We start from the raw sequence: 12,046 nt of genomic DNA, 5'->3' as shown, positions 1-12,046 counted from the left end.
AGCTTGCAAGAAGATCTACAATCTGAGCAAAAGACATAGGCACATGTGCCGTGTCACATTCCACACGGGCCGCGTCAAACATTTCAGGAAACATATCCAGAATTTGGAAATAAGACTAATTGAAGGAAGGTCGGCCAGAAAAGCTTAGAGCCTCTCCAACAGTGATTGCTTATAGATTGCTTATGCTGATGTGTCAATTATTTTTGTAATTGCTGGGTTGTATGACTATTGCTTATTTAGTAATTGTTGGCAAAAATTGTTTAATAATAAATTCTTTTCTAAAGATGAGTTGGCCAAATGTTTAATTCTTATTGGTCAAGTGTTTAATTCTCAATTGTTTGGTTGATTGTACTAATGTAGGAGTGGATTGCTTAGTTTCTAAAAATTTTATAATTGTTATTTAGCAATTAATTTCAATTGCTGGATTGAAGATGCTCTTATAAGCGGGATTTCTTGCACCTGAGGGCTCATTCTGGAGCTAAGGAACATTTCTAGGGTTTGGGAAAGACGGCTTGGCTTGGAGAAGAAGAGAAGAGGAGGAAAACGTGAGTTTTGCGATGATTCTTCTTCGTTCTTTGAGATTTTCCATGAACTCTCTTATATTTACTTGTTTTATTTGTTTTTTGATCATGTCTGAGTAGTTTATTTAGTTTCTAGGGTTATGATGTAGTTGGATATTCTATTTTATATGCATGTTACTTGAATCTGTGTTAATGTTTGTGTTTGCTTGTTTGAGTATTAATTTAATTGCTTTGTTGAAATTGATTGAATGATTCTTGTTGTCTACTGTTAGATGTCTGCAGTATCTTTCTTGTAATTTGGCCTTAATATTTCTCTTAACCAGACTTAGTAACATAAGGTAGGTTTGTAATCCGAGAGGTAAAACTAATTATTAGCCGAGAGGTGAAACTTTCCATATATCGAGAGATAATGGATATCTTTAGTAAACCAAACAAGTAACTTAGGTGGAATACCAATAAACGAAAGTTGAGGTTTAGAAACCTAAGAGGACAGAAATTGTAATTCATGTATCGTGTTTATTAAAGTCAATAAACGAGAGTTGAGGTTTAGGAACATCGGGTACGGTCAATAGAACCCTACACACAACCATCAATACAGAAACGAGTGGCATGCTCTACTAACTCGAGGCCATGCACCCCGCGTCAGGTGCTGAGAGGCAGAATTGAAAATGAAATCAGAAATCCTGAAAACGCCTTTTATAACTTATTAAAACCAAAATTTTACTTTATGTCATTTTAATTATTGCTATTGAACTTAGAAAATTAAACAAATTAAATCAACATTTTTCAACTTCTAATACTTAATTAATTTAAGTAGAATCCAGTTTAGATTTGAATCGTCATGTGGATCGATACCTGACTAAACTATACGATAGGATTGTGCACTTGCAATCTTAATCGGAAGTTAACTCAAGATTTAAAAGGTACAGCTTGCTGTACTTAAACTTTGTGATACACTTTTGTGCGAACAAATATAATTGGGAGTTCATAGTACATGCCGGTTTAATTGTAATATGAATATTAGCAGTCTTACTCTTCAAAATAATTAACTTTTATTCGATACTATAAAAAAAAAAAAATTAAGATACAGTGCTCGTTGCGGCTTTACCTTAATTGGATATTGAGTGATTATTTATTGAGCAATTTAAAAATAAAAACTAACAATTTAATTTAATAAACTCTTAATTAGTGATCAAAATATTTTCTAATTACGTACCGAACTTAATACGATATCATATTAAAGTATATAAAATATATTCGTAATTATATTTTCATTTTAATAGCTATTTTATCATTTCTCCCGATATATTATCAAATTAATTTGATTTCCAAGGTGTTCCTTTCCCATATAATTAAATATCGCAATAGCTTTCGTTGTAACAGCAACTAATAAAATATAGAAATGGTTCATGTGGCCACGTTTTTGGTTTTAAGTGGCACTAAAACAATATAGATAAAGAGGAGATTGAGCTGTAAGATGTGATTTTGCTTAACAATGTGGTGATCCCTGCAAAGGATGAGGAGATATATTTTCTTGCTTTGTAATTGCACTTACTGTTGATTTTGGTCTTACAGAAGTAGGTTTTGTTTAATGTTTGTTTTTGTGAAGTTTGAGACTTTGTAATTATTTTTTTGAATTCAGAGGTCTAATGCTCATCGAATTTACTTTGGTTCGATGGGCTCAAACACTGTCCAATCTGCATTAAGATGTGTTCGCGCTACTTTAAAATCCGTGCATCTTTGCTTCAATTTATTTGCACACATATTTTAATGCAAATCGGACAGTATGGAGCTCATTGGACCTACTCCGTTCTCTTATTTTTTTCTACTGAAAGTAATAATTGTTTACTTAAGACCATTAACGGAAAATAATGGTGATAAAGAACCGACTCATTACCCCTTTTTTTTTTAATACATGTATAACAGCATATCTTGATGTATTAATAATTTGAATTTGAATTTCAGAAACCAAACTCGAACAATTGTACTACGTCATATAAAGTACTTGTTCACCAAAAATTATAAAATCTTTAATTTTAGTTTTGGAGGCAAAAATATCAATGAACAGAATTAACTACAATTAGTCGTCAATAAAAAAAATCAATTTAAAATATTATTTTATGAAAAAATAAAGGTGTAGTTCTTATTGTAGTTTTATATGTATATTATTGATTGGGTAGAAATACAGTCCGATTTTGAAATAAGACCTGGTATTACTGTGAGAAAGACAACCGACTTTCAATCCATTGAAACTTATACAAAAACCCAAAAAAAAAAACAGAGAAATAATAAAATAAGCGAAAGCACGAAATACCTAAAACCAAGGTTCTAAATAGCAGCGCTATAGCGCCGCTATAGCATTTTCGGACCATAAAAGCTATGGCGCTATTGGCACTATAGTGCGCTATTTTAACCATAGCGCTATTTTTTTAAGCAGTCCGCTACAACACGATAAACGTTATTTAAACATTTGCCTAAAACAAAGAAAAGTGCAGGAAATTCAGCTAAACATATTTGTCATGATATGTTACTGAAAAAAAAAAAAAAATTAAGTGGATCCCTCCTACAATAATTTCCTTTGGTACTAATCCAACACAACAATTACCTTTCGACGGCATTAATTCTTTTTCTGTAATCAAATTACAAGCAAAATAATAATTCATGAATGGAAAATTTCCCTGGCATTTCTGCCAATTATAGAGTGGATTCCATCAACAGATATGTCGCTCTCACTGACAATTCCCAATTACATACGACCTGCTGTCTTGTTGTTAGCAACTGGAAAAAAATAGTACGATAACGACTATTGCTAGGAAGTCGTATCAAGAGAAAAAAAAAAATTATTAGAACGGGGAAAATTTCAAAAGGAGCAAATCAACAAGAAGGGGATTAAGAAGACAGGAACTAATGTCGGAACGAAAAGGGTAATTTCCTCTTTTTGACCAAGTTACCTCATTAGAGCAGTCGTGTCTCTTCCATGTTGCGGTGTTCGGTACGTCATTGTTTTGAAATTTTCTCTGGCGGATGCATTTATATTTCCTTCTAAGAGACCCATAAAAGCAGCCAGTTCGTTACTTGCGTGTGTACAGTTTGGCTAATTGACTGATTTTAATATTCTTGTTCACAAGTAAATTAAATAACATGGGCAAGTGCAACAGTTTTAAATGATCAGTTGTTTTAGTCAAAGGGTGCAGAAAAGGTACGAGAACATGACAGATACACATTTCTTCTGCTAGAGAACAAAAGAGGGGCAATCAATACCCTAATGACATATACCTAAGCATTGAATACTAGATCTCAATTGCATATAACAGAAATTGCCATTAGCAAAATGCCCAGAATTAAGCTAAACCAAAAGTATAATTAATATTAATAAGGTAGCACATTACAAGAACAATAGCTGCTCCATTTCCTTTTCCTCTTTTCTACAGAGACCTCCTTCATATGATCTCTCTTCCTATACAAAATGGTACCAGAATTCAGCTTGCAAAATCGCCTATTCTTCTGCATTTGTAAGGCAGTAATTACATGCACTACCAGAGCAACTGCTTGACTCGCTTCTTTCGGTTAGTGCGGCGGCCATCAACCATGTTCATCTGATCAATCAAGGACCGGCGGATGTGGCCTGGCGGCGTCTCTGTTATTCCTGCAAGATACACAGCTGATGAGAAGTCGAACTTGAGTTTTGAAATTGGAGTTGTGGGTTTCTTCACGTCATCTTCCATTAGAATCTCAGCTATCCTCGACAAAATGCTGAAGGCCACTCCAACAATGACCCTTGAGTACGCCTCCACTATCGCGTGCCCAATGTCCTGTCATGTATTAAAAAAAACAAGATCAGTCTCCTTTTTGTAAAAACAAAAAAGAAAACATTTATTACTCAAAAAGGAATTAAAATTCCAAAGGGATTTATTGTAAATTTTCCTTCCATTAAAGTATTAATTTGAGATTTACAATTGGTATATGTAAAATTTATGGCATACTTGCAACCAGAATCAATAAGGGCATGAACCATTTGGTACCTGTACCAATTAACAAATACTGGTGCAATATCTTCGGTTCACATTTTCTTAATAATATATGACAATGCAGCAAAATCTCTTTGTATTATGATGATACGGAAAGCATAATTGGCTTATTATTTTGTAAGTAAGAAGAAGAAAGAAAGAACAGAATGCATATTTGCATAAAGCACGTCTTACAGTATTATACTGCACCCTGATGACATCCATAAAGGTCTGGGGTAGGTTGGGAAACCGGGACTTGAGAAGATGCAAAAGTGCCTCTACTCTCTCTATATACAATGCACATTTTTCAGCTTCAGATGGGCTCTCCTTTGTGAAGTACCATTGGTACCGTTTGGGTGATCTCTTGTTTGATTCTTCTGATATCCTCTGCTTCCAAGCAAGCACAGTACTCTCCAGTTTGTTCACAGTGTCAAGCACGCTATGCTCATTCTTGAAATTGAAGGAGAGAAAGATATCCTCAATAGAAATCATTTCTGCAGTTATGACCTGGTACATAGCTTCGCCCAAACTAGCCTTACCAGACTGCACAATTCCAATGGAACAACTTTAGAAAAATGAAACACATATCTTCTCAAGATAAATCTGTGAATATTACGGTTATATCTTCATAATACTTGCCTATAATCAAAGTGGTATTAAAATACTTGGATTTTGTTTATCTAAAATAATGCTTTTGCAAATGTCTTCAAAAACTGCATATTTCTGAAAGTTGTTTTAAGAGACAGTGGTGGAACATAGTGTAATTGAATGGGGGCTAAGCCACCCCTATCAATTGAAAATTTTCATTTTTGTCCTTTAAAATTTTGAAATTTTATAAAAATTAATAGTTTAATACTAATAGCTCCTCATAAAAATAAAATTTTATGATGCATATTCATCTAGCCCCCTCTATCTCAATTTTCTAGTTCCGCCTCTGTTAATAATAGATGAAGATTAAATTTTTGGATACAGTGACTGGGATACATCACAAACTATAATAAAAAGGTAAGAGTTCAGAAAAGGTTTGCCTTAGGAAGGGCATCAGTGACAGTAGGAGGGAGAGGCATTTGGAGAAGCACTTGTTCATTGATTGATTTCGCAGCCTTGAGGACTTGGTGCACCACCTTTGCTTGGAATACTACCTTTTTCCTCTCGAATTCTGATAACCCCATTTCTGGCACTCTCGGTGACGGAAGCCACCACCTTTTGCTCTGCCTCTGTCCATCTTGTCCAGACTTGTTCCCACATTCTTCGTACCAAAACTCTGTTTCAATCATTGAATCTAACACTTCCTACAAGCCAAAAGTAACAAAGAAGAAAGATTATAACTAACCCATCCTTTTGATCTGTGAAAATGCTTCCAATAACAGCAAATACCATTATAGTTTTACAACTACCATTCTTGAGTTGATTTTGTTAGTTTTTTTTTTTTTTTTGACAAAGAAAAAGGGTCTAGCCCTTATTTCATTAATCATGTTGTTAGTTGCAGATTTGAGGGGCAATTGCTGTGGATATGCAGCAGGTGAGATTAAATTAAATCAAAATTTAAGTTATAATTAGGGTTAATTAATGCTGTAGTATTATTGGACAGCCAAAAACTCATTTACACCTGTAGTTGACGCTCATTTGGGTATTTCCGACAGGAGGTAAAAAAAATGCCAAGTAGAACTGGCACCATACAGCACTTAGTTGGTGCCTTTCCAGCATGAACCTTAGCAAGATTTTGTGGTGCTATGAATGTCACATACATTCCAAAACATAGTCATATAAAAAAAACCAATTCTTTAACTAAGTTTGCTAAACGGTCATATCAACATTGGGAAACCATTGCCGGCTTACTTGATAGACACAAAACAAAATGAAAGAACATTCCTTACACAAAACAAAAAGGATATAGTGAAATTACAGTTTGGAATGAAAAGGGAACATACAACTAGTATGGAGTCCAGCTTCTGAAGGGCGGGGATATTCACATGCACATCAGAGCGAGCTTTTGGGGTCATGATCTGTAAAAGAAATATGGTTAAATAACATCAGTGACCACCCAAGTAATCTATGCCACAGACTTTTGCAATATACCTTTCTGTTTTGTAATATTGCAAGACAAACTTACAATATCAAAGCTAAGAACATAGTATTATAATTGCTCTTGCATTACATGCAAACAAACTAAAAAGTCTATATCAATTAGCTAAAAAGGATTGTGGGTCATAAAATTTAGCTTGTGATATATAAATGCAAGGGATTGGTTAAAATGCAAAAGAACACAAATTGAATTACTTTCTCTAAGATGACAGTGAGGAATAATTTTACTCACTCGATTCTTGATATGAAAATTGGCTGTCTGATTTTCTTATAACATACAAGTTTTGTTTGGATTCCTTTTGACAAGTTATGATAACTGTACTAGTTCGTTTCAGAAAATTTACTTTCGACAAATTACGAGAACTGCACTAGTTCGTTTCAGAAAAAAAAAAAAGGTATAAAAGTTGACCAAATGTGTGTGTGTGTGTGGGCAGGGGGGGGAGGGGGGGTTTACTTTTGCTATTTTTTAGAACCAGCCTTTGGTCTAGTGGCAAAGGGCAATGCTCTTTCTGTGGGAGTTGGCATGAACCCGGATGGAGAATCCTTTATGGATATTGGAATTTGGAAGGGTAGACCTCCATCTTTTTCTCAAAAAAACTCTTTGGTATTTTAAAATGTTAAATACAGCTTTCTAAGCCATACCTCTAGGATGCGGCCATTAGCCCCGCTTTGCTGAGCAGGTACAAGCTCGACCATATAATTTGTGGGAGAGAGCAACCAGTCCATTTCCATTTTCCACCTCACCTTTTTCTCATCACACAGTGGTTCTAGTTTCCACATTTCCCCAAATATAGTGGCTGCACACGAAAAGGAATTAACTTGGGCAGATGAACACAGAGATCTGAAAAAATGAATGATATATAAGAAACATACCAGAGAGGTTTGTAATGGCATGAGACAAGGCAAGGGCAGTGGCAAAACCGCGGGCCCCACCAGTGACATCTTCACCGAGCAATAAATTGGCAAACTTCTCTTTCATGGCCTCAACATCAGCAGGAGTCATTGTGTAAGTAAACACAGGTGCCTTCCCTTTTAGACACAGTTTTTGGATACATTTGAGATTACCATCCGGGCTTTTGCTAAGGGGCGAAGATCCAGCCTCCTCTTGAAGCAAGCCAATACCTGTCAGGACACCCTGAGAAAAGGAAGAGGTGGTACAGGTGTCTTTGCTCGAGGAACAGCTGGATACCTCTTCATCGACAGAAAAGTCAGTGGTAACGCAGCCGTCAGCACCGGTCGTGGTCGTCCCGCTGGCTCCGCTATCCTCTTCATACGTGCAGTTGTTAAGGATGCAGCTCTCCAGGCCGTCATATGTCATCACTTCTGCTTATAATGTACAGATGGCGACATTATTCATTGTAGATAAGGTAATTGAAATTTCCAAAGAAATGACTAGTTTGGATGATGTATTTTACTACAAGGTTAATACCAACAAGCATTTAATTATGATCTCTGGACAATGAAAATTATACAAAATGAAGTCAACTTTAGAGGGGTGATGCTACAAGCACAACCAACTAAAATCAACCATGCATGTGCAGCGCTATGTAACAAGTGGACTTGGATCTCCTGATAAAAAACTTCACACTAAAATATTCTCTCTAATTTTGTCGGTGTCATATTGGAAACGCCTACAGTGCCTATGAATGATTTCTAGTTTTCTACCCAACTTTAGAAGTTAGAACTATGTTTAAATAATGTATTAACTAGAGCAAATCAAATCTCATACAAAAGGAAAAGGTCAAACTGTACAAGCCAAAACTGGTTTGGTGGAGAAACTAAAGAAGGCAATAAATCTTATAAATCGTCACCACCTCTATGCCTTAAATAAAATTCATTTGATGTCCCCCCATAAATTTTGCCCGGGTTTCATGTTTGTTACGAAACCATTATCTGCATTTATTGCATCCCATTATTTTATTTTCCTTTTTTGAAGAAAAACCCATAGTCATATCCTGTTGTTTCTGACAGAGGCCCATCTAAATTTCTTTCATCTAAATTTCTTTCTTTTATGACAGTGACACAGTGACAAACTCCTTTCAGATCCTTTAAAAGCTCCGCATTAAATGAAAATACCAGTCATTGAATGCGCACAGACGCTGTGTACCTATCGTCCTTGGCAAATCCAGTTTCTTTCGGGACCCTTTTTCACATTAAACCCAGTCTTTTATTCGCGTCAAAAAAGCATTGTTCGCTTTTTACAAGAACTACTCAAACAGTGACACCTAGTGCCAGAGCTGACGTGGCAAACACCCACTGGAATATTGGGCCTGTTTTGTGTTTTCTACAACAGAGCCAAACAGCATTGCTTAGAAAACCCCTGACTGAGGTGAGGAGCCCTTGCACTGCACAGCACCAAGGCCTATCGCCTTTATAGTTTAGCCTTTGAATTGATTCGAAATGCACCACAAAGAGTTTCCCTCTTAAATAGAGAAGACTAATAAACGACCGTAATTTCTAGAAAATAATAGATGAAGGGTGGAGATCGAACATACTATCGTGTTCTTCGAAATCCACGCTGAAGTCTTTAGTTCGGCGGCGGCAGCACACTAGCGTCCTCATATTTGGTCCTAAAGAAAAAAAAAATCAAGAAATGATGATTTAATAAAAAGATTTTCAAAATTTTGCAATTAAAGAAAGATCGTGTTTAGATTTACTTGTAATTTGTGTAACTAGTTTCTCATTATGGGCCTTGAGGTGGGGCTTTATATGCAATAATAAATGAGCACCTTTTTCTGCTATAATTAGCTTGGATTCTTTGTAGATATAATATCCCAGGGTCAAAAAGGGACCTTTCATTAGAAAATTATTAAAAGGCCTATCTAAAGAAAAAGAAATACTTCTTTCACGAACTTTTTTGAAATTTGAACTAGCGGAGTTCTTGTAGCACTTTAAAGCACAGAATAAAAGTGAAATGGTGGAACAGTAGAAGAGATTGGATGGAAAATATAGCAATGCTTTCAAAAAGAAAAGAAGCACAAATTTGAAAAGAAAAAAAAAAACAACAACAAAGAATTTAAGGATCCTTTCAGAAAAAGGTAAATTGAAAAAAAAAAAAAAAAAACGCCTTTGACTACAAATTAAAGGTGTGTTAGATGTTGCGAAGAACTGCATAAGAATTTACCTTTTATTGAAGTGAAGTTTGCTCTTTGGTTCCGTTTTCGTCTCAGAAATCTCTAGCACCAGCAGATCTGTATTTCTGCGAGAGAGAAAAAACTCCAGGGAGACAATGTGCCACGCGCATCAAGACTAAGAAGCAGAGGAGCTTAAACAAGTGAGCCGGCAGCTGTGTAGCACTACCTCTCTTTCAAAGAGAGAGAGGAAGGGAGAGAGTGACAGTGAAAGGAAGCGGGTACTGGACTTGGATATTATAATAGAGAGAGAAAGAGATTGACCTAAAAGGTAAAGAAGTAAAAGAGAAAAAGGCCAAAAGGTTAAAAGGGAAAGATAACTAGGTAGCCATGGAAGTCAAAGTTCAGAGGAGCAGTTGAAAAAATAAAGAAGAGAGGAAGTGGGATGGGGGATGGGGGAGCGAGACCAGAGGTGAGAACGGCGCCGGTTCACTCAAAGTCTGAACCAGACAACCAGTGCTGGCAGTGCAGCAGGGCAAATGTGCAATTTGTGTTTTTTTCGAGAAATTTCTAATGCGCCCCCGTAGAAATTAAAAATATAAATCTTAACCTAGAAAATATTGTCGTATCATTTTTTTTCTTAACTATAAAGTCAGAAACCATAATGCATTCTCACTGAGAAAACAGATTAAAATATAACATCTCCTAAGAGCATCTACATCCCTGAAACTATTAGAGTTTCTAATATGACGTGGCAGTTTCTAATTCAGTTTCAGGGATGTGGGAGAATTTTTTATTTAGAAACTATGCAGGAAAGTTTCTTATTAAGAAACTGTTTATAAACTCTATGTTGGCCAAATGATTGGCTCAAATTGTTTCTCCTTTTTAATTTGTTGCTGACGTGACTTAATAGAAACTCTAAAATGAGTTTCAGGAATGTGAGAGTTAGAAACTTTAAAGACCATAATTTCTAAAAAATAGTTAACAGTTATTTAGAAATCATTTTGAGTTTTAGGAATGTAGATGCTCTAAGCCGCTTAAAAATATTTTTTATTATTACGCAAATAGCCTATTTAAGTTTATTCATGTAAATATATATATAAGGTTGATTTTAAGAGCATCTACATCTCTAATGGTTTATAATTTAGTTTCGGAAACGTGAGAGAGTTTCTTAGTTAGAAACTGTACAGTAAAGTTTATTAGTAATAAATTATTTATAAACTCTATGCTGATCAAATGATTGACTCAAATTATTTCTCCTTTTAAATTTGTTGTTGACGTGGCTTAATAGAAATTCTAAAATTAGTTTTAGAGATTTGAAAGTTATAAACTTTAAAGATCTTAAGTTTTAAAAAGTGATTAGCAGTAGTTATTTAGAAACTAATTTCAATTTAAGGGATGTAGATGCTGATGCTCTGACAGTTTGGACTATTTTTTATTAGAAAACTCATATAGCCTATTTTAATAATGACGTTTATTATTAATATATAATAAAATGCGGATAACTGTTTAAGAGGAAAAATGCGGGACATCATATTTTTATAATTTCATGGGCAGCAACGAAAAAGTAAGTACAAAAATTGTTATTTATCAGGCGGAAAGAGGTGGGTATATAATTGAATTCGTATCCTCTGAGATATCTCAAACTTTGCGTGACTTTATGGAAAATCTCAACCGTTTAAATAGGTTCTCCACGAATCTCAAAGCAACATAATACTGACCCCTACATCACCCCCCCGAATAGGCACCAGACACGAAGGTCACGCAAAAGTTGTGATATACGCACTCTATGTGAATATCATATTGGGCAGCTCCATTTACCCAGTCTATCTATTCGTTCGTTTGTTTTGTTTGAGACGGACACAAACCAGTGAACCACCCCCTTTCCCGAGGTTAAGTCCCGTTGATTTCGTTAGTACTGATCATTCTGTGATGTTAATGGAATTAATTGACGTTAACGTTTACTAACACTATAAATATTTAGGTTAGATAACGACAGAGGTGGATTAATTAATTACTAGAACAATGATGTTTTTCCTGATAATCCCGAGATAACAGAGGAATATTGAAATGCAGCTGGAGGGAAGGCGACATATGAATACTGCCGTATTGGATCGGCGAATAGACTTATAACTAATCTCAGTCTATCAATGTGTAATAAATAAAAATGATTAGGATTGCAGAAGCTCAATTAGGGATGTTCATCGGTTTGGTTCGGTAAACTAGGCAGACTAAAGTTATAATTCGGTTCAAAAATAGAACTGAACCGAACTGATTTAGCATTACAACTGAACTAAATCGAACTAAAATTTATTTCAATTAGTTTGGTTCAAACTTCAAACCAAAAAATATATATATATAT

At 35.2% G+C, this 12,046-nt stretch overlaps 1 protein-coding gene across 3 annotated transcripts; it reads right to left on the bottom strand.

Annotated features, from left to right (window-relative positions):
- Window positions 1–3,865: 3,865 nt before the first annotated feature.
- Window positions 3,866–10,190, bottom strand: ROPGEF14 (RHO guanyl-nucleotide exchange factor 14). 3 transcript variants are annotated; one of them, XM_078306981.1, is made up of 8 exons: window positions 9,738–10,190; window positions 9,109–9,183; window positions 7,487–7,936; window positions 7,256–7,410; window positions 6,460–6,534; window positions 5,557–5,820; window positions 4,724–5,071; window positions 3,866–4,333 (listed from the first exon to the last, which is right to left on the bottom strand). In XM_078306981.1, exons 2-8 carry the CDS (start codon window positions 9,173–9,175, stop codon window positions 4,055–4,057), a joined length of 1,638 nt encoding a protein of 545 aa, XP_078163107.1. In that variant the 5' UTR covers window positions 9,176–9,183; window positions 9,738–10,190; the 3' UTR covers window positions 3,866–4,054. The 3 variants fall into 3 exon arrangements, with proteins under 3 accessions (XP_078163107.1, XP_078163108.1, XP_078163109.1); XM_078306982.1 differs by lacking the exons at window positions 9,109–9,183; window positions 9,738–10,190 and adding an exon at window positions 8,690–8,711; XM_078306983.1 differs by lacking the exons at window positions 9,109–9,183; window positions 9,738–10,190 and adding an exon at window positions 8,366–8,384.
- Between the last annotated feature and the right edge of the window lie 1,856 nt (window positions 10,191–12,046).

This window comes from Carex rostrata, chromosome 8, assembly GCF_964058835.1.
Source record: "Carex rostrata chromosome 8, lpCarRost1.2, whole genome shotgun sequence".
In the NCBI taxonomy this organism is placed as follows: Eukaryota; Viridiplantae; Streptophyta; class Magnoliopsida; order Poales; family Cyperaceae; genus Carex; species Carex rostrata.
Note: the sequence above shows the minus strand (reverse complement) of the source record. Positions and strands in the feature narration are given on the sequence as shown.